Here is a 24,849-nt window from a genome sequence, read left to right on the forward strand (position 1 = left end):
TCAATAACGCCTTGGAATATTTTTGAAATTTTGCACAAATATTAAACATGATATGAGTAAAAAAGTAACAGAACGGATTTTCTGGGGAAAACTCTGCCCCCCCCCCACCCCCCGGGGGTGTCTTTCGGGTTAAAATGGCTAAAATTGACACTTTTGTGCTTATTAAAAAAAAAAAAATTGATGCCTTGGATTTTTATAAAACTTTCTGAAAAGTTGTAACTAACTGATTTTTATATAATTTTGTTTGTCTATACTTCACGATAACTCTTGTGTGTCGCAGGGGCTCTTTTAAGGCTAATAAAAACACTCCATTTTTCGGACTATTTTACTATATTTGTACAAAAATTTCTGTTTATGTCTATTTAGCAATTTTGCATGGTGTTGAACTCAAATTTAAATATGTTAAGGGCCTTGGGAACTTTTGGGGCTAAATGGGGAGGGGGGTAGCAAATGATGGAGTTAGTCATTTTTTATTTTTTTTTTGCATGGTGCAGAACTCAAATTTACATATGTTAAGGCCTAAAACTGGACTGTTTGTTCATTTTTACCAGGATTTGACGTCCCCTGGGACTTGTTTATGCCTCGTTCACAGTGCACTCACGGGGGACCATGCATGCTTCACTTGTTTTTCCTTTGAAATCATGATTCTATAATGAAATACGAAATATAGACAAATTAAAATATCATATTTAAGCGTATTTCACGACCGGGAAAAACCGAGCCCCCCCTTCCCCGCTAGTAATATATAAGATTATTGAGTTTGACAAGATGCACCTGAAGATGGTCGGAAGTTGCATTGGCAAAGACGTTATGCGAATAACACTCAATACGAAAATAGGAGTTTGAATAATCCAAGTCACAACAATTATCGATACTCGTCTAAAAAAAAATCATAAATATAAAACAATATCTATTTACTTTCTTTTTCACGGTTCAGTTTTTAATGTGATAAATATGTGTGAGAAAACCAGCTCTTAAAAAGGCCATTCTGGATCGGAGAATTGTTTTTTTCATTTACTTAGTCGAGGATTTCTCCTTCAAGAACATATACTACGTATCGATCTTAACCCAAAGACCAGTATAACAAAAAATAAAACAAAACAAGACAAAGACTATCTTCTTCTTCTTCTTCTTCTTCTTCTTCTTCTTCTTCTTCTTCTTCTTCTTTTCCAAAACAACATTGTCATACTTCTTCCTCTACCAAACAGGCTAAATAATTTAATTGCCGATGAAAACGAAAGCAAACATCACATGAACTGATGGACTGCAAGAATGCTGAGAGGTGAGAAAAGACTGATGCTTGTGAACCGATCGGCGCATGACCAAACAACCGCCATTTTCTTGGTGGTATCTGTTCCTCTGTCTTCGCAGTATCCGTTCAAAATTGGCTGCGCAGGAATTCCTCTTCTGAAACAGGAGAGTAAACACAAAATTAAAAAATTACACCACGTGTAGCAATATTTAGAAAATCGAGAATTTCTCACGTGAGGTTAAAATCAAGCAGAGAATGGAAAATTCCATGGTTAAGTTAAAGGTTTAGAAGTGCGACTGTTACGTTGCGAGTTCCATATTTATAATAGAAGCAATAGACAATGGAGATGTGTAATGGACGTCATTTAAACATGGAGTGAGGTGATGCATTATCGGGGGTACGGACAACCTTTGGAAGGAGGCTTTCAATACAAAGTGCATTATATGAGACGATGTAAAACAAAACACATTACCTTGCGGTTGATGACAAATATCAAATGTTAAAAACAAAACTTGCCAAGAAATTTCTAGATCTTATCGAAAAGAACATTACCGCAACCAACCCCTTACACAAAATTTTCAATAAAAATACCCTGAAGTTATCTTACAGCTGCTGCGAAAATTTAGAGAGTGTAATTAAAGCACATAATAACAAAATATTAAATAAAAACAATGTAAGCAACAACAAAATATGCAATAAAAAAGTAAACACGGTGACAAACATAAAACTAACACAAAGGACACATATATTTTTTTACAAGGTAGTCACCACTTAGCAAGGCCCGGAAGCCACTCGGGGATAAGGGTTATTGTGTGTACAGTACGTTAGTTTTGGAGATCTGATAAAGTGTCTTACTTAAGAAGGCGGTTCATCAGGAATTTGTTCACATTAGACATGAAGACATCCAGGTTGTAGTAAGGTGAGAAACAGGTAACTGGAATAGAGTTCCACAGGCGTACACTTTTAAGAAAGAAGCTTTGCTCATGGAATCTACCTTTTGATTTTGGCACAGATAAGGAGTGGGGAAAATTTTTGACAGTGGTTTCAGCTAGACGGGTGTTTTTCGTGAAAGATTGGCGAGGGGGGGGGGACCAGAGATTGAAGTTGGACGAGCACCTGCCATGGTAGTAACGATAAAAATAAAGACAGGCTCGCAACGTCTCTCCTATGGGAGAAAAGTTGCAGAGAAGAGAAAAAGGCATCACCCACTAAGCCACGAAGTCTATTTTGTACTCTGTCAAGGCAGGATAGGCTGTTTTTAGCAGCTCCTTCCCAGATGTGGCAGCAGTACTCCATCCTTGGACGTACTTGGCTTTTATACAAATAGAGAATTGCATCAGGGGTGAGATATCTTCTGGAGCGGTAGAAGGATCCTACCATTTTTCCAGCGATTTTTGCAACTGACTTGGTGTACGTATTCCATTTCAGGTCAGGGGTAATGCCCAGAAGCTTATCAAAACATGGGGCTTCCCCTAAAGGAGAGCCACCCAGATCAATTGATGCCAGATGGGGATCAGAGTGTTGATGATGTACAGATAGGAGCTTAGTTTTAGATGCATTAAAAGTAACCGGCCACATCTTCCCCCACTGTACCATGCGCTCAAGATCAGAGGAGAGAGAATCTGAGAGAACTTTGTCATTTACGGCCTTTGATGTGTTGTCATAAATGGTCGTATCATCAGCATAGCTTTCAACAAATGATTTAAGTATGTGTTTTGGGAGATCATTGATGTAGATCAGGAAGATAGTTGGGCCTAGGATTGACCCCTGAGGGACTCCAGCATAAATATTGATAGCCTCTGATTTCTGCCCATCAACTACTACTCTTATGAGCCTATCGGAGAGAAATGATTTTATGATCGAGAAAACATTTCCAGTTATAACTGTAGCTGGAAATCTTGTGAAGTAGGCCTTTATGCAATACCTTATCGAAGGCTTTTGATATGTCAAGAGCAATTGCCCTAGAGAGGAAGTCTTTGTCAAGATATTCGCTAATCCTATGAGATATAACATATGCTGTAGATCTGGCAGAACGGAAACCATATTGCGTGTCCCTAAGAAGGTTATTTCTGCTGAGGTGGGTGACTACTTCTCTATTTAATATGGATTCCAGCAGCTTACTCATGACACACAGGAGACTTATTGGTTTGTACCGAGAGGGAGAGGATTTATCACCTGAGTTCTTAAATACAGGGCATAGTGATGAGGTTTTCCAGGGTGTTGGGAAGCACTTTTCCTTAAGGCAGCGCTTAAAGCAACGCTTAAAGAGTTTTGTAAGTATGAGGGCAAGTTCTATAACTAGCAGAAATAATAATAATAATAATAATAATAATAATAATAATAATAATAATAATAATAATAAACCAACTCCGGACAACAACAACCATACTAGAAATAAAATAAAAATACTAATAACGAACAAGATAAATACAACTGTAGATACCGCACATTTTGCCCACTTCAAAATAAATGTCTAACCAAAAGCATAGTTTACCAGGCCACAATATTTGCGAAAGAAAACCCGAATAACAAGAAATATTATGTAGGTATGACTTCCTTAGATTTCAAAACTTGATATTATGACCACAAAAGTACATTCAACAATAAAAAACACCGTTCGAAAACAAAGCTTGCAAATAAATACTGGGAACTCAAGGAAAGCGGCCGTTCGCCCGTAGTCGAATGGAAAATAGTAAGACAAGCAAACACTTCAATCTATGGTCCCCCCTCGCCAAACTTTCACAAGAAACACTTGTCTAGCTGTAAACACTATCAATAATTTCCCCCACTCTTTATCTGTGCCTAAACCTAAACGTAGATTCCATGAACAAAGCTTCTTTCTTAGAACTGCACGCCTGTGGAATTGTCTTCCGTTTTCCTGCTTTCCGGCTGACTGCAATATGGTTGTGTTCAAGTCTAAAGTAAATAAGTTCTTGATGAGCCGTTCCATATAAGTTATTAAATTTACCAAATTTTCATTACTAATGATTACTATATTGACCAATTTCTACTGTACACTCTTTAACCCTTATCCTTGAGTGGCCTCTGGGCCTTGATAATGTGGTGATGCCTTTGTAAAAAAAAAAAAAAAACCACCTGTAGAGACCTAGACAACCCATGTATATTATGCCTTCATGAAAAATTTGCTATCCTGTACTTTAAAGAATCCCAACATCTATTACACTGCAGGAGAGAAATAGCGAACAACTGTGTTCACAGGATAAAATTTACTCTAGGATAGAGATAAAAATAACTTTAAAGCTAACAAAAACAATACAAAATAAACAAATAAATAAATAAAATAAATAAACATGCATATACATAAACTATCATACACACACAAACAAAAAACCTAACCTTGGTTTAAAACAGGGCAAGACACTAGATATCCAGGCTAAATAGAACACACACAAGGAATCAGGTCAGCCAGAGGTCAAATGGGTCTTTGATCCTGTAAGTCCATGTTCAGTGGCTGATAGAAAGGGCGCATTTGATACTAGAGTTGGATAGGAACTTTAAAGCCTCTCATAGATATAATAAAATATTCAATAAGTATACAATCAAAGTGTCTTACTCTACTATGCCAAAGCTTCATCAAAAAATAATTAGTTCTAACAATAAAAAAATAATAAGCTACAAAATACAATTATACAAAATATAGCAGGCTGTAACTGTAGAAGAAAAAATAAATGTCCCCTACATAAATATGTAAAATAAAAAATGTAGTCTATAGCTGCACAGTATCAAAAACCCTGAATCTAAATGAATTTAATAGCAATCATAACTCAACCACCCGATTAATTAATTACACCAACTTTAACCAATCTACCAATAAAATACAGACCAACCCACCATATAATAATCCAACACCAAAGCTACTGGAAAATAATTACACTAAACAAGAGGCAATATATTTTGGTTCCACATCTGGCTTAATAAAACATAGAATTTCAACGCACAAATATTCATTTAAAAATCACTCCCTGTTAAACTAAACTACCCTATCCAAGCATATTTGGCGACTCAAAGATAACAATATTTCTTTCAATTTGAAATGGCAAATAATAGGATCTTACAAAGCATACAAGCCAGGAGATAAATTCTGTGCACTTTGTACAAAAGAGACCCTAAAAATTTTAAAATATAAAGTTATAAAAAATAGAACCACCCTATTAAATTCAAGAGAAGAACTTATTTTCGCATGCAGTCATAAACGTTGGTTTAAATTTAATAAATATAAACCACCTTTAATTATAAAAATGTTACTTATTAATATTCAATATTAAAATTAAACTATAGCTTGACATGCTTATTAATAAAAACTTTTGATCATCAATATTATTGTTATTAATTGATCTGATATATCGACCATTATTATATATTATTAAAATATATTCTTAACCTTAACCTATGATATATTTTTAATTTCAATAAATATATAAATTATCAAATATTAAATTCAATAATTTCAAAATAGATTATAATATATTTGTTGCTTGATTTATTATTCCTTAATAATAAATTAAGTTAAACACTAATTATCTCCCTTGCATTGTTTAATTAAAGAAATAAGATTATCTTCCCTTTTCTTTCTTCGGTTTTAAATTTAGCGTTTTAATCAAACGTATGTTAACCGATATAAAATATTCCATTAGCGTTCTTTTTGAAAATTTATCATTTCATAAGTTGAAAAGCTACAATAAACATCCATATGAATGCTTTGACCTTAATTGCTGATTTCAAAAGGCGAAGAATTAAAAGGTAAATAATTATATATATTTATATATATATGTATGTATGTGTTATATATATATATGTATATATATGTATATATATGTATATATATGTATATATATATATGTCTATGAATTTTATTAGAAATATATTATAATATTATATTTAAACCAAATTCAGATTTATAATTTTATTCTATTTTATTTCTATCTTTAACCCATATTAATTTTCTTATCAAGTAAATACATACCTTTATTTTAATTTTTTCCAGATACATCTGCCTTACTTTTAATGCTAAGTGTATTATGGTGCCATTTACATATATTAAAAACCCTTCCCGATACTTTTGCTGATGAGGAAACTTTGTTTTTTTTTTAAATATTATATGTAAAAATTATTGTCCGTGGCTTAATGTCTACCACAATAAAAACATTGTTTTCCGAAACGATCGTACAAATTATTGATTTTGTTGTTGTTCCTTCTTGTGAAACAGATTTTCAATTTAATTCTAATTAGAATTTTAAATTATCAATCACATTACTGAATATTAAATTAGCTCTAGGATATTTACCTATCGAGCTTATTATATATCTAAATTGCACCGAACACTTTTTCTTTCCCTGTATTTTAATTAAATTAGTAATTTTACTATTACATTAAAATACACTCTGCTCTTTAGACTATTGTTCTAATCTCCTTTATATATATATATATATATATATATATACATATATATATACATACATATATATACATATATATACATATATATACATATATACATATATATATATATATATATATATATATATATATATAGTGCAAAATTTTGTTGAAAATTCGAAGATTCACGTTTTCTTTTTCATACGTAACACCAAAAGATGGAGGAAATGAGGAAGCATGGCTGTGGAAATCTTTTTACCCGAATACGATGTCCATCATGTTAAAAATATACCATTTGTTGTAAAAATCTAATGGATAAAGATCTGAAGAAGTTGATGAGGATAGGATATTTTTACGGAAAAATAAATCGCAAAATTGCCAACCTATTAATGATACAGCTGTAATGGAAAACTCCAGGAAATAAACGAAGGTTATAAAAAAGAAAACGTGAGTCTTTGAATTTTCAACAAAATTTTGCACTATATATGCTCTGTCCCTATTAAATAGACATCTTGAGCTTAACTCAAAATTAACGGTGAATGGTTTTAAAATAACAATCTAGACCCGTTAAACGAAAACGGTATACATTGAAAGTAACGATATTTCAAAAACAAACTTCAAAATATATATATATATATATATATATATATATATATATATATATATATATATATATATAATATGTGTGTGTAAATATATACATATCTATATGTAAATATATATATGTAAATATATATATATATGTAAATATATATATATATATATATATATATATATATATATATATATATATATATATATATATATATATATATATATATACAGTGATGATCATATTTATTGGCACGGTAAAATAAAAGTTAAATTTTGTCTAATAAATTCTAAAAAAGGGATTAAATTAAAGAAAATAACAAAGTATATTATGTATTTTTAACTGGCCTTTCCGATGCAGCAATCGGATTTTAGAAAAAATAAATAACAAAGGAACAACAAACATAATTGCAAAAAACCCCTGTTCAAAATTATTGGCACGGCTTTGTTTTTCTTTTAGTATCAGTATAATATCAATCAATTTCCGGTTTACGTGCTTTCTGAACTTTTTTATAGCCATATTATGCTTGTTTAACGCTAATTCAGTGAATAATTTTTTTCAGATAATTTTTAGATAGCGATTTATTTAAACTATTATAAGTGACTAAATTATAATTTTCAATCGCCATGGTTAAAACTAAGGAACACAGCGAAGATGTCAGGAAGCTTGTTGTAGCATGCCATACCAATGGGGAGGGCTATGATAAGATTTCAAAGAAGCTAAACCTTCCACAATCCACTGTTAGAGCCATAATAAACAAGTTCAAATCGCAAGGCCACGTTATGAGTTTAGAGGGTAGAGGGAGAAAAAGGATTCTTTCCCCAAGAGATGAACGGAAAATTGTTCGACAAGTAAAACAAAACCCAAGGATCTCTGTTGGGGAGATTGTTGATGAACAGAGCACCTCTGGAGTGAATGTATCTCGACATACAGTTGGTAGAGTTTTGAAGAGAGCTGGTTTAAAAGCATGTCGTCCGAGAAAGACTTCCTTATTGAAGCCTATGCACCTGAAAGCAAGGCTAGCCTTTGCAAAACGTCATATTGATAAAGATGTTGCATTCTGGAAACGTGTTCTATGGACTGACGAAACGAAAATAGAGTTATTTGGCCATAATAAAGTGTCTTATATTTACAGAAAATCTGGCGAAGCTTTCCTGCCTAAGAACACCATACCCACAGTGAAGCACGGTGGAGGCAGTTTGATGTTTTGGGGATCCTTTGCTGCCTCTGGACCAGGGCGACTTGTTAAGGTCACAGGTAGCATAAAAAAGGAAGATTATGTTAAAATATTGGATGAAAACCTGAAAGACTCTGCTAAAGAGCTCTCACTTGGTCGTCGTTGGTGGTTCATGCAAGATAATGACCCAAAGCATTCGGCTAAACTGACTAAGAAATGGCTTGAGGACAATCATATTAATGTTTTGGAGTGGCCATCGCAAAGCCCAGACCTTAATCCAATTGAAAATTTATGGAGAACATTAAAATTGAGGGTAATGCAAAGGAAGCCTAAGAATCTTATTCAATTGGAGGATTATTGTCAGGAAGAGTGGGCTAAAATTACTACTGAAGAGTGCAACAACTTGGTTGTAAACTATGAAAAGCGACTGAGGAAGGTAATCAAGGCCAAAGGCTATACAATTGATTATTAAATAGATCGTGCCAATAATTTTGAACAAGGGTTTTTTGCAATTATGTTTGTTGTTCCTTTGTTATTTATTTTTTCTAAAATCCGATTGCTGCATCGGAAAGGCCAGTTAAAAATACATAATATACTTTGTTATTTTCTTTAATTTAATCCCTTTTTTAGAATTTATTAGACAAAATTTAACTTTTATTTTACCGTGCCAATAAATATGATCATCACTGTATATGTAAATATATTTATCTCTCTCTCTCTCTCTCTCTCTCTCTCTCTATATATATATATATATATATATATATATATATATGTGTGTGTGTGTGTGTGTGTGTGTGTGTGTGTGTGCGTATATATATATATATATATATATATATATATATATATATATATATATATATATATGCGCGTGTATATGCAAAAGTAAAAAAGAGGGAAATACTTTATCGTACATCAATAGTAACACTCGTCATACATTACCGAACAATTCATGGTCCAGTAAACCACGTAAAAACGCTCAGAAACATTTCCAAAATATGTTTTAAGACCTAATCAGCAAATTGCATGAGGCAAACCAAAACAACTTTATGGCGATATCGAATCGATATTCTCATTTCCTTCTTAACGATATATTTTTTTCTTTTGTTATAACGAAATATTGAAACGGTGAAGGCTCTACTAAACCATTAATTGGTTTAAAAAAACGCGTTAAATGTGCAAAAAGTCCATATAAAACTAGTTACCTTAATGTTTTTTATATATTTGTATGCATAAGATTCACTCGTAAACTAATCAAACGACCACTTTGAACACAGCTGCTGGACGTAAGTGTGGATAATGCGGACTATATTTAGATTAATTTAGTTCTATACAAAGGAGGCAAAAGAAAGGTTAAATAAATATATATATATATATATATACATGTGTGTACATATATATATATATATATATATATATTATACACTGAACCAATAACTTGTATAGTACTAGCCTATAACACACACACACACACACGCACACACACGCACATATATATATGTGTGTTATGGCTATATATGTTATAGATATATATATGTTCTTGGTTATGTTATGTATGTATGTATATATATATATATATATATATATATATTATGGGCTATATACGTTATAGCTATATGTTATGGGTTATGTTATGTTGTGACGGGTGTGTGTGGATTTAACACACACTCGAGGAGAAATATTTACGGCACTGATTCGTGGTTCGATGGTTACAGCTACCGACTGTCATCGGGACGGTTGTTGGTTCGATCTACAGCTGGGGAAAGGTGTATGTCTAACCGCACTGATGAGTTGTGATACAACGAAACAGTACTGTATGTTGATGATGATGATGATGATGATGATGATATATATATATATATATATATATATATATATATATATATATATATATATATATATATATATATATATAAGAGCAAATAGTTAATAAAACATGTTAAAAACACTTTGAAAAAGAGTTAAAAACATATTTAATCTGTTAAGGAAACATTTAATAAGTGGATAGTCCTTAATCCACGGAGTTTCTTTACATATATATGTATATATATATAAATACATATATATGTATATATATAAATATACATATATATATATATATATATATATATATATATAAACCTTATCAAAACACTTAACAACAAATAAATAAATAAAAATATAAACAAATAAAAAATAAAAATCAAATAGAAAAACCGAATCGTAGCCCCCCCGCCTCCCAGCCTAAGCGAACACCGACCAGGTCAAGACATACTTACCAAGAAATCATCTCACTAACGAGACGACAACAACCTAAACCTAAGAACCCGAAATTTAAAGTAACCCCCTCTGTTTACCCCTACATATTTCCCTCCCCCTCCATATATCCCTATGTCATTAGCCACACCAGAGAAGAACTTCCCAGACCCCCCCCGAAACCACCTAATGTTCTTGAACTCCATAACTAAAGCATTACCGACCGACCAAACATCCCGCCTCCAACCTTCCCCCTTTTCTCTTTCCGCTTTTCTCGCATCCTCCCCTGACATCATTCATTCTTTCATTCCACCATAAAGAAACTTTTCTGTAAAATCTTAGAAGGCTACATAACAACCAAAAAACGGTCGTGTATCTGAAACAAAAATGTAACTGAACAGAAAAAAACCGTAATAAAAAATAAAACGTATATATATATATATATATATATATATATATATATATATATATATATATATATATATGCATATATATATACATATATATATATATATTTATATATATATATATTAAGAAATCCTTTTTATACCATCGTTTTAGGGCAGGTAATTAATTTACATGCTTATATAATATTATTGTAGTTTTATATGCATATATAATATTATTGTAATTTGATATGCATATATAATATTATTGTAATTTGATATGCACATACAATATTATTGTAATTTGATATGCATATATAATAATATTGTAGGTTGATATGCAAATATAATACTATTTTAATTTGATATTTATATATAATATGATTGTAATTTGATATGCATATATAATATTATTGTAGGTTGATATGCATATATGATATTATTGTAGGTTGATATGCAAAATAATATTATTGCAATTTGATATTAATATATTATATCATTGTAATTTGATATGCATATATAATATTATTGTAGGTTTATATGCATATATAATATTATTGTAGTTTGATATTTATATATAATATTATTGTAATTTGAAATGCATATATGATATTATTGTAGTTTGATATGCAAATATAATATTATTGTAATTTGATATTTATATATAATATTATTGTAATTTAATATGTATATATAATATTATTGTAGGTTGATATGCATATATGATATTATTCTAATTTGATATACATGTATACTGTTATTGTAGTTTGATATGCATATATACTGTTATTGTAATTTGATATGCATATATGATATTATTGTAATTTTATATGCATATATGATATTGTAGTTTGATATGCATACATGATATTACTGTAGTTTGATATGCATATATAATATTATTGTAATTTTATATGGATATATGATATTATTGTAGTTTGATATGCATATATAATATTACTGTAGTTTGATATGCATATATAATATTATTGTGGGTTGATATGCATATATGATATTATTTTAATTTGGTATTATATATAATATCATTGTAATTTGATACGCATATATAATATTATTGTAATTTTATATGCATATATAATATTATTGTAGTTTGATATGCATATATAATATTATTGTAGTTTGATATGCATATATAATATTATTGTAGTTTGTAATGCATATAAAATATTATTGTAGATTGATATGCAAATATAATATTATTGTAATTTTATATGCATATATGTTATTATTGTAGATTGTATATGCAAATATAATATTATTGTATGTGCATATATGCATCTATGCATATATGATATTATTGTAGTTTGATAGGCATATATAATATTATTGTAGATTTATATGCATATATAATATTATTGTAATTTGATATGCATATATAATATTATTGTAGTTTGATATGCATATATAATATTATCGTAGATTTATATGCATATAGAATATTATTGTAATTTGATATGCATACATAATATTATTGTAGTTTGATATGCATATATAATATTATTGTAATTTGATATTCATATATAATATTATTGTAGTTTGATATGCATATATGATATTATTGTAATTTAATATGCATATATGATATTATTGTAATTTTATATGCATATATAATATTATTGTAATTTAATATGCATATATAATATTATTGTAATTTGATATTCATATATAATATTATTGTAGTTTGATATGCATATATAATATTATTGTAATTTGATATGCATATATGATATTATTGTAATTGGATATGCATATTTGATATTATTGTAGTTTGATATGCATATGTAATATTATCGTAATTTGATATGCATATATAATATTATTGTAATTTGTAATGCATATATAATATTATTGTAGTTTGATATGCATATATGATATTATTGTAGTTTGATATGCATATATAATATTATTGTAATTTGATATGCATATATAATATTATTGTAATTTGTAATGCATATATAATATTATTGTAGTTTGATATGCATATATGATATTATTGTAGTTTGATATGCATATATAATATTATTTTAGGTTGATATGCATACATGATATTATTGTAATTTGATATGCATATATGATATTATTGTAGGTTAATATGCATATGAATGCATATCGAACTACAATAATACTTAAAACAACTTCAAAACAATGAAACAATAACATTTTATTTATTATTATATGCAAAAAATATTTAAGTATATTTCGAATTTTTTTATTTGACAACGTTTGCAGCGAACTTCAAGTCACCTAATCTTCTGAATCACCAAAATTGTTTTACCACCTTTTAATGCGATGAGGAAAAATCGTTGTATATAAATATCTGAAAAATGATACTCTTTTGTTTTGCTTTGTTTTGTTTTTTGTTTGTGTGATCGGTACAGAACAAGTGTTTGGAGAGATGTTAAAATATGACTCTCTTCATTCATTTTGTGCACCGAAATGACATAAAAAATATATCAACATCCATTAAATCAGACGGACGTGTTATTCTCACCTGAGTAAACGACACCTTTGTTGGTCCAACCGGAACTGAGCATCGTTGACATCATTCACTTCCGGTCTACTCCATAATCGCTCCGCAATGGCCGACGCACGAGGCCTGCAAATTTCAACCAGATCATAAAGATAAACAAAGCCGGTTGCTGCATGATCAGATATAACAATCGAATCAGCTTAGAGTTACCTCCCTTGAATCAAGTGAGGAGTGTCTTTATTTCTTTTTGTACAATAGAAGATAAACCGAATCAATAATTATTTAACACACACACACACACATACACACACACACACACGCACACACGCACGCACCCACACAAATGCGCACACATACACGCACGCATATATGTATTATATTAATGTTAATATTTTGTGTTTCTAATGTTTGTAAGTCCATTACATTTTTCTTGATAACTACTGGGTCGATTTGGCTTATATTTTGCATGGATATTTAAGCGAACTAAGTAGTATCGTATCCGTTCCCTGCACAGTTAGAGATTACTCTGAATAAGTCACCACGATACCACATTTATTGCAGACGTTTTTGTCTTTTTAAATTGTTTTCAGGAATTATGAACCAACCTGGTTGAAATTTTGTACGGGCCTTTGTTATGATAAGGTGCAGCGAATCAAATATTATAGTATCCATCTGGTGCATAAATAGTGATTAATAGGAATTAATCAACCAACATGCTAACATAGTGAGCAATTAATAATAGAATTTTCAGAATGTGAGAGATTATATAATTATTTCCACAGCCAAACAACGTCGCAGCTCACAAAAGCCATGATAGCCAACAAATTGGAAGTCCAAGACTCAAGTTTCACCCTCATTTGGGCTCATCAGTTAGACATATCCGATCTCGGAATTCGGAACTGGAAACCCGAGCCTCTTGCATGCGAAGGGAGCACTGTGCCACCTGAGCAGACGCGCCACACACATGTTAGTTAACTAACACTGTGCTAGATAATAGACTTTCTAGTCTATTAACTAACACAGATCAAGCAAACCGCGGCGAAATCCGGCTATGGAATGGACCTATTTCTTCTAGTTCTAAAAAATGCTCCTTCTTAAATGTTAAAATAGAATTTTTTTTCTATATTTATCTATTAAAATAATATGCGTTGTTCGTTTATTGAATACAAGGTTTAATTCTTGCAGCGAACGATCCAAGCGCCGATAACTCTCTGGGGAAATTCCTTCTACTAATGATGGCCAATGACGCCAAGAACCCGATAGAAGATCTGAAGAAAAAGACCCGTCAAGCATACGTAGTCGACGTCATATCAACCCCTTGATCTAAATGAGGATGTGTCTCCCGTTATATCGTTCATTCCCCTGGGGAGCTGGTTGCCGTGCCTAGTATGTAACAGCCTTTCAAAAGACGTCCCCATGTTGCTCTCTCTGGTAAACGATCTCATCATAATGCTAGTTTTTTTTAGAACTGTGAAAATTAAAGGATTTATCTTTTCGAGAAAATAAACTGTATCTTCAGTTACAGACACACAATTTCCGTTATTGTAGTAATATAATATATGGGTTATATTAGATTATTGGAAAAATGAAATTTCCACACTAAAATTTAGATCACATAGAAATGTGAAATTTCCACTAGAAATTAAGATTAGAATTTAAATTATATCGTGAGCGAGAACGTGACGTCATATACAGGAAGTCTCGAGTGAGATGTGGTAAATAAAGAATTCTAATCTACTCTCTTGAGATTTTGTTATGAAATAAACCAGACTTTTTTTTCAGAGCTCTACTGTTTCTCTGCGGAGAGCAGACGAGAAGAAGGCTAATATTGTTACTAGTATTTGGTTTCTTTCAAACTATTGTTCTCATTTAAAGTGTTATTTTCACAACATTTCGGTCGATGTAACCTCCGACCTTCTTTAAATGTATTCTGTCGAACTTAGAAATCTTTCTGACGAGTTTGGGAATCTGAATAGAATTTTAAACACAACCCTTTATTTAATACTTTCGTTCCGTCATCCATGGCAAGATAAAAATCCTAAGCAATTCGCAATTGTATTTTGAGTATCGCCCATAATGAGGATTGAACCTTCAACCTCCAGAAGAGTGTGACTTTACAACTGAATTTTAATAAATACCAAGTAAACGTAATATTATTCGGTTGTCTTAATCATTCAGTTTGATGTTTCTGGTGAGTCATGACTTATCTAGGTTAAAAATTACTCAAGGACAAGGATCAATGAGAATGATTGTCAATTGAAAGATGAATAATATTATGGAAGTATTAAAAAATTAATGGAATGAACTAAGTTTAATATAGGGAACGTTTTTGACAATGATGTGTTAACGTTGAATTTAATGATGGTTGTGTTGTAATCTGCAGAGCAGAAATCATAGATGAACTTGCTATGCAACCCTAATCTAAAAATGTCAAAAGAAACTCTGAGAAAATAATGGTGTTGTTGTTTTAAATTGTTAAGAAGAAAGAAACAATTTACACACGACTATGAGTACTGTCAGTGTTGGATATTAGTGAGTGTATCAGCTAGCGAATATATATTAGTTAATTATATCTTTGATCAGTTGATTTCATAAACAGGATGTGTTATAGATAAAGGGAATCAAGCTACTGATAAGTTTAGCAGATGTTACGCCAGAAAAGCAATTGAGATCGTAATGGTTTATTTCGGAGAGTTAGGGTGGAATCTTTATATCAACCTAACGTATCCTAAAATATTATTTTTGGATTTTTGAAATAACGATTGTTTACCCGTATTATTTGGATTCTTCGAATTACCATTCTCAAGAACTCATGGCGTAGTGGATAAAGTACTTGGTAAAATTCAGTTGCAAGTTACATTCTTCTGGAGAAGTGCGCCCAACAATGATAAAAAAATAAAATTGCGAATGACTTAGGACTTAAATCTAGCTGTTGTTGACTGCACAAGAACATGCTATCTCGTGGATTAAATAAAAAGTTCTGTTCGAAATTCTGTGCAGATTCCCGAGTTCGGCAGAAAGATTCTGAGTTCGACAAGATACATCTGGAGAAGGTTAGAGGTTATATCGACTGAAGCGTTTTAAAAATGAGACTCAAGACGAGAACAGTAGTCCGAGGAACCCAAATAATATAAAGTGTCCTAAAATGTTCTAGACGATCAACGAGTTGAGGTGAATAAAATTTCCCCACCATTAGAATTTGTTTAATTAATTGAGGTAATTAATGTTATTTGTTTAGGATAGTTCGATTGCAGGTGACGATAAAGCCTCGATCCTTCGAAGCGATTAGGTCCAGTGCTTATTGCGGACATTATAATGTACCATAATAAACAGGATGTAGTGTAGACAAAGGGGTCAGCAAAGATCAAGCAAGAAGCCATTGATAGAAAGAGGCTCTGCCATAAAATAAGTTTATTCGACGCTATGTCAGGCGGACTATTGAGAGGTTAAAGGTCACTAAGGGAGAACGAAAATTTATCAACTAAATGCGAGATGAAATATTTAAACCAGTTGTAACGATAATTAGCCATAGGATTGTAGATAGATATCTCTTGTTGCTTCTCTTTCTTTCTTTCTTTCTTTCTTTCTTTCTTTCTTTCTTTCTCTCTCTCTCTACCATTCTCTCTATCTCTCTATCATCTCTGATTTTCAGCATTAGACAGTCAATAGAATTATAGATAGGTATATCCTTTATCTTGTCTCTCTCTCTCTTTCCTGCTCTTTCTTACTCCCTCTCCCCCTCTATTATCCCCTTCTCTCTCTCTCTCCCACTTTAATTTTTAAACAATCAATGGGATTATAGATAGATTTTTTTCTTGTTTCTCTCCACCTTTCTCTCTCTCTCTCTCTCCCACTTTAATTTTTAAACAATCAATGGGATTATAGATAGATTTTTTTCTTGTTTCTCTCCACCTTTCTCTCTCTCTCTCTCTCTCTCTCTCTCTGCCCCCTCTCTGAGTAACCCCCTCTCTCTGTCTGTCCGTCTGTCTCTCTCTCTCTCTTTCTTTCTCTCTGTCCACCTCTCTCTTTCTGTTATCCTTCTCTTTGATTTTCAGGATTGGACAATCAATCTACTGATATGAATAAACTCTCCCTATTCAGTAGAATGTGTTTAGTAAATTAATTGATGTAATTAAGCCTATGTGCTTCCTCAGCGGTCAGAGGATGACAATGCAACGAGACATGATTTAAATTAAATTAGAACTATTGATTATTCTAACGATTATCCGACAGGCACAGGTTAATATGTAACTACAACAAAACGTGTCAACGAAACACAGCTGATGTCTACATGCGCACTAGTTATCTGTTTCCTTGGTGAACAGCTTTTTGTGGCAGCTCTGTAACATTACTCTTATGGCATGATGGTGATTTACCTTAGTTCGTCACTAAATGGACTCTTCCAGACACTGTGGATAAAAGTTATCTGTTTCCTTGGTGAATAGCTTTTTGTAGCAGCTCTGCAACGTTACTCTTATGACATGATGGTGATTTACCTTAGTTCGTCACTAAATGGACTCTTCCAGACACTGTGGATAAAAGGGATTACAACAGAGCCTGGAAGCGGTCTGGTCTGACGTGGCCTTCAAGGTGGGATCAGAGTGAAGCAAATGAAATTATTTTAATAAAAATGAATAAAAATGATTTATTCATTTATATTTATATTTATTTAATAATAATAATAATAATAATAATAATAATAATAATAATAATAATTATATTATTATTATTATTATTATTATTATTATTATTATTATTAATAAAAATAATAATAATAACAACAACAATAATAATAATAATTTTAAAAAATCCATTTGGGAATCTTAAGTAGGTCAACCCGTGGAGTATATGGAGTAAGTGTCAATATGGCGTAATCGAAAAATATAAAGGTGTTTGTAGCTTCTCTTCCAATTTTCGGATTTTAATCATGTCAAGTCACACTTCATTTCCTTTTGACGGATTGATTGTTGCTATTTCTTCTGATGAGTTAAGGGCATAATAGATTCACTGAATCATATGATAATTAAGTGATTGGTTTTGCGCTACGAAAGAAATACTGTAAAGAATTGTATAAGTCAACTGAATTAAAGGAATAAATTATAAGATGGTCAACATCATGAATTTTGGAATATATCTTTTGTCATTTATTCTCTATGTTGCTCTGTAAATACATTGATCTTCTTAAATAAGGATTGATATATATTATAAGAAAATATATTTCTACAAATATATATATATATATATATATATATATATATATATATATATATATATATACTAGCTGTACCCTGCTACGCATTGTTGTGGCTCAATTTGGTGTAATGGAAAAATCTAATAAAAAGAGAAAATGCATGTTTCTTATATTCTTAGTACAGCAATCCACTCCATAAAGTAAAAAAAAAAAAAAGGCGAAAATAAAAAAAGAAATGGTACTCTTGCAGAATTTGATCCGGATCCTCAGGAGTTTCCGTCAATCATGGTTTGGGCTCAACCAACAATCAGTAGATGAAGCCGAACGTAGCAAAAATGCTGAAACGCTAAATGCTTTTTTTGTTTGTTTTCTGTATACAAAAATGTGAGTTAGTAATTAATATTGGAGTGATGGGGGGGGGGGTTTACTATACACAGATTCGAAAATGTTATCCAAAAACAAATAAATGAAAGCAAAGTCAATTTAAGTTACGTTTCTACCTAACTGGATAATTGTTTAGTGTTTTTATTTAATGTAAAATGTTTAATCAGCTCGAAAAACAGAAATGGTCACGGACTCTGTTGAATACGTTAAGTTTGGGAAAGTAAGTTGAAAACTAAAAACTATACAAAACAGTGTCAGAAACCCACTGAATATATGTTACCATGACATAGGCTGACATGATCGGTGGATTTGACAGTATTTTGTATAGTTTTTTAATTTTAACTCACTTTCTAAAACTTAACGTAATCAACAGTGTCCGCCACCATTTGTATCCTTCAAATACACTGATAAATACTGTTTTTCGAGCCGACTACACGTTACATTAAATGAAAAGGTTTGTATTACTAAACACAGATACAAAGAAGTTGTCAAAAATACATATATAACAAATAAATGTTATCAAAGGCAAGAAAAGTAAATGTTCTACCTAACTGGATAAGAGTTTAGTGTTTTTATGTAATGTATAATGTTTCATCGGCTCAAAAACATGCAGTGTTTATCGGTATATTTGAAAAATACAAATGGCGTCAGACTGTATCGAACATGTCAAGTTTGGGGAAATTTTGGGAAAATGAGTTTAAACTAAAAAAACTATACAAAATACTGTTAGGAACTCACTCAATATATGTTACCATGACGTAGACTGACATATAATCGGTGGTTTTAAACTTTTTCTCAATACAGGTGACAACTTTTTAGAGTCGCTTTTAGTGATTACCTGGTTTGAGGATATTTGTACAACTAAACGGCAAATCTGCCCCAAAGAATCCGGTATTATTTTACTTTAAGGCCCGCAGAATTATTTATTGGTCATTCCCTTTGTCCCCCCTTAGTCAAGGCGAACGCATGCGCACATAACATTTTTTTTAAAATTTATTTACGTGCGTTGCCTTTCGCACTTTTACAAACATTATTTACATTGCCTTAACTCTTTTCATAAATAATAAAAAAAGTAACTAAACCATTTATTGATAATTTGTCACGTGTACAAACTGTTAGAATAAATTGCTTTGACTCTTCCGGAAATAAAGGATCATAGTTATTCCCCTTGGCCGGAATTAAGGATTCCGCCATATTGATTTCTCGAAAACACGTGTATAATTTTAAGTTGATAAAACCTTTACGAAAGGCATTCCTGTTTACTCTTCTTTTATCTCGACTTATCAGTTCACAAATATTTATTTATTTATTTACATTGGCTTAAATCTTTTCATGAATAATAAAAAAAAGTATTACACTTAAAGAATAATAAAAGGAAAAAGTTACTAAACATTTATTAATAAACTCTCACGTACTTACGTTGGCTTAACTCTTTTCATGAATTATAACAAAAAAGTAACTAAACCGTTTATTGATAATTTCTCACTTACAAACAATTTTAATTTACATGAGCGGATAAGTCTGCTGGCCGCCACGGAACTCAACGCCCACCCAAAAAGTATTTTGTTATATACGAACGTGAGACGGGCTTTAATGGAAAATTTCATCAAAATTCCGGGATGCTATTTTTTTTTTCAATAACATAAAAAGTGAAGAATTAGACAAATTTATTTTAGGTAGGCTTCGCCAGGAAAGCTTTAAGCCCCCCCCCCCCAAATGGATTCTTGGAAATCGAGATGTCGTGAAAAAAAATAAACAATTAAAACGTAATGTTTGATGGGTGGGAAGCCTTAAGATAAACAAATGAATTTAAAAATAAAAAATTAAGATAAACAAATTAATTTAAATTTAAAAAAGTAGAAATGTTTTTTTTGTACTTATCAATTAAGTAGATAATGAAATGTTGTGATTCGAAAGTCGTCAAATCGTGGTGCAATAAGTGAAAGGCTCATTTCTACCGGAAATGAAATAGCGGACAGTCTCGCAGTTATGAAAAATAATTTAATTTAATTTAATATTTTTATAATTCGCAATCTTAAATTATTTTAATAACATAAAAACATTCCTTGACCCTTCCAAACTAAGACAATTTTTAATTTTTGTCTCCTAATCTATAGTACCCTTTTATGGGGAGCTGGATATTTCCCCACATTAAAAACGACGTTGTGTTAAATTTTGCTCTCATGGGGAAACATATAAGGCTGGCTTCCACTGTCTTACTGTGACGCCATTCTTAACATTTTGAGCCGCCCCGACCGGATAATGCCGGCGGGGCTAACCAGGAATTTTTTTGTTAGGCTATAGTGTTTCCTCTTTTTGGGGCGCTGGTTTAACTTTCCTCCACTTTTCTGGCTTTGTGTCACATCTTCCGATGATGTGAAGGAAATGAATATTCGATCTCAGAACAGTATTTCTGCAATGCATTGTTCTGTACTTCTCTAAATCCACATGCTTGTTAGTATACCGCCGAGTTGTCTTATTTATTATTGGCCATGCAAAGTTAAAACAATATATAGCAGGATATAATTTTTAGTGCAAAATTTGAGTTTTGAAATTGAGGGGAACATTCTATAATATAAGGAAGAGATACCGGCCAGAACCACTGTAACCCTTAGCAACGATAATCTGTAATATAAATTTCATCTGTCTGTTTAAATGTATGTATGTATGTTTGCATGTCTGCTTAAAACTTTTGACAGAGGCTATGGATTTTCACGAGATCTATATTGTTTTGAAGCTCGACCCTATGGACGACAAATGTTGAAAAATTGGCTAAAAGCATTAATTCCTTCACCCTCAACTGGGCACTTTTCTACAAGGAGGGGTCGCTTTTTTTCGCCGATATTTTCGAAACTCATCCCCTCTTTTCGATTGACTATCCTTAATTAAAGCCTTCAGCACTTCCGGTTTAGCGATATACGCAACGTCACATTTTTTTCACGTTATTTTCCGTCTTCGCGGTACAGGTTCGAGCCTGCCTGCCTATTACCACATTTTTTTTTGCTCAACACACACTTCTAAACATCCGGGCAACGCCGAGCACCCAGGCTAGTCTATAATATAAATGTCACCTTTCTGTTTAAATGTATGTATGTATGTATGTATGTCAAATGTTTAAATGTATGTATGTATGTATGTATGTATGTATGTATGTATGTATTCAAAAACTTTCGACAGAGGCGACGGATTTTCACAAGACAGGACCGGTATTGTTTTGAAGCGCGACCCTCCGCTTAGTATATATATATATATATATATATATATATATATATATATATATATATATATATATATATATATATACTCTCTCTATATATATATACTATACTATATATATACTATATATATACTTTATATATACTATATATATATATATATATATATATATATATATATATATATATATATATATATAAACTAGCATGGGTACCAGGCGTTGCCTAGGTTGACATGAAGTTCCATTTGAAACACGCCTGCTATACTAATCCTTTTCACCATGGGTAACGTGGATACCACCACAACAATTTCTAAAATAAAAGAACGGATAAAAACATGTAAATGTAATCGCCTTCAAAAAGAAGTATCTGATACACTCTCCACCAGATATTTCGGCAGAAGGGATCACTGTCCTAAGAAAACTCACGATTTTGTGAACCTAAAAAAATAAGGTTTATAAATATTAATGCGGGCATTTATTTTGGTAAATGTATAGTTTAGCGGCGTAAATTATTTGCTAGATAAAGAAATATAAAAACTATTTATTTTTATATACATCGCATTGTTAGACCCAAAGGCTGAAATAAAACCAGAAAAAATTTCATTTTTATTATTTTTTTATAATTTATATTTAATATTCGAGGCCGCTATATTGTTTTTTAAATTTGGCCTTTCTAAGGTTTGGCAGATTGGCCTTTTTAAGCTCTTTCATGAACTATGTCTTAGCCGCCATATTTTCTTTTGTAATGAAAGAGCGTAAAAAGGCCAAATTTGGCCTTAAAAAAGCCAATCTGCCAAACCTAAAAAGGCCAAATTTAAACGTGTAAGGCGTGAACATTTAGTCTAAAAAATTACAAAAGAAAAAAAAAACCATAAAAATGATTACTTTTTTTTATTTCAGCCTTTGGGTCTAATAATATTTTATATAAAAATAAATAGTTTTATAATTTTTTTGTCTGTCAAATAATTTACGCCGCTAAACTACACATTTACCTTTATTTTTTGTACGGGCACTTTTTTTACTGGCTTTATTTTTATAAATAAAGGAAATTTTATATTTACTTTTTTAGTGGGGGGGGGCTTTTCGATTTGCTTTTTATTTGTCGTTTTATGTTTCTAATGTACCCCCCCCCCAAAAAAAAAATTGAATTTGTCATATTTTGGGCTTTGTTTTGTTTATTAAATTGTTAGGTGAAAGTAGAGAATGGTCTCATAAAATAAGTAAATTTATCGTTATTTTATGTTTCCAATGTTATTTCTTCCCAGTTTTTCCCTCCCTCTCAATCGCCAAATTTAAAAAAAAAATGCTAGAGGTTACATGTCTCGTTGAACGCTGGGTGGCCAAAAAGTGGGTGCTCATTTTACGTTAAATTTATATGGAAAAGTGATCCGCCGGTCTGACATGTCATTTTTAGTTATTTATTTATTTTTTTTCAAAATTTCCTTTCTCATAATATTTATAAAGGCTGTTTACATGTATTAGGCTGAAGAAAAGTAGATCTCCATTTTTTTAGGTGTTAAACGCCGCTTGGTCACGTCGTATAAAGTTACCTTTTTAATTAGAAAATTAAGTTTGTAATCGATGAAATTAACGTGAAAAAAGAAAAAAAGTGTAAATTGTGGAATTTAGAGGGGGCAGTAGATCTTCATTTTTTTTTAGGTATTAAACGACGCTGAATTACGTGGTAAAAATTTACCGATGTCTGTATTGCTGTAGGGAATAAAATAAAACAAACAAATGAAATCTTTTTTGTTTTTTCTTAAAGTGTTTTTCTTTTTAATATTTAAAAAAAACACACAATAAAAGCCAAACTTTTATTCTATCTGCACGGAATTATTTTTCCAGCTAGAAACTTAATGAAATCACCAAATAATATTTGGTAAACTTTTTTTATGGATAGCATCTTGGGGCAAATAACTCTAAAACGTTTTTTTAAAAAGGTTGCTGTTGGAAATATTAATTCCAAATTAAATTAAATTAAATATATTACCAATATAATTCTTAAAATTTTATTAAATAACAATTTTGAATAGAATACTTAAAATAATTCTCTCGCTAAAAACATTAACTAAGATACCGCTATTTAATAAAATCAATTTTTCTTAATGCCATATGCAAATAAGGTGATCTCTTAATTGTATATTTTTCCAAGTATCATACTATATATAAAAATAAATGAAAGATTAATGTAAGAAACGTTTTGTATATATTAATCAAATTGTGAACAACCAACCAAACAAACAGACAGGAATATAAATTTATATATATATATATATATATATATATATATATTCATAAGTTTTGGTTTTGGTTTCGATCCAAGCTGATGCATCCAAGCCATATGGATATATTTTTTTAATTTTTGAAATCAGAACTTTATAATATATAAAATCGATAGAAAATTAAGTCTATAATAATATATACGAACTCTGCAAGAATTGAAATATCATGGTTACAACAGGGCTATGCCGGGCATCCCTGCTAGCTTAGATCAATGCTTTTGCAGTTTTAACAAAAGAGCTACAATGAT

At 31.1% G+C, this 24,849-nt stretch overlaps 1 protein-coding gene across 1 annotated transcript in view; it reads right to left on the reverse strand.

Annotated features, from left to right (window-relative positions):
• Positions 1 to 205: 205 nt before the first annotated feature.
• Positions 206 to 24,849, reverse strand: part of LOC145247233 (beta-hexosaminidase subunit alpha-like) — a 51,211-nt gene continuing 26,567 nt past the window's right edge. Inside the window, exons 8-9 of the mRNA XM_080108858.1 lie at positions 13,549 to 13,653; positions 206 to 1,407 (exon numbers count right to left, since the gene is read on the reverse strand). Of these exons, the coding sequence (XP_079964984.1) occupies positions 1,248 to 1,407; positions 13,549 to 13,653 (265 nt within the window). The 3' untranslated portion in view covers positions 206 to 1,247. The remainder of the gene's footprint in view (positions 1,408 to 13,548; positions 13,654 to 24,849) is intronic.

Source organism: Euprymna scolopes, chromosome 25 (genome assembly GCF_053919585.1).
Source record: "Euprymna scolopes isolate OS-2025 chromosome 25, ASM5391958v1, whole genome shotgun sequence".
Taxonomy (NCBI): Eukaryota; Metazoa; Mollusca; class Cephalopoda; order Sepiida; family Sepiolidae; genus Euprymna; species Euprymna scolopes.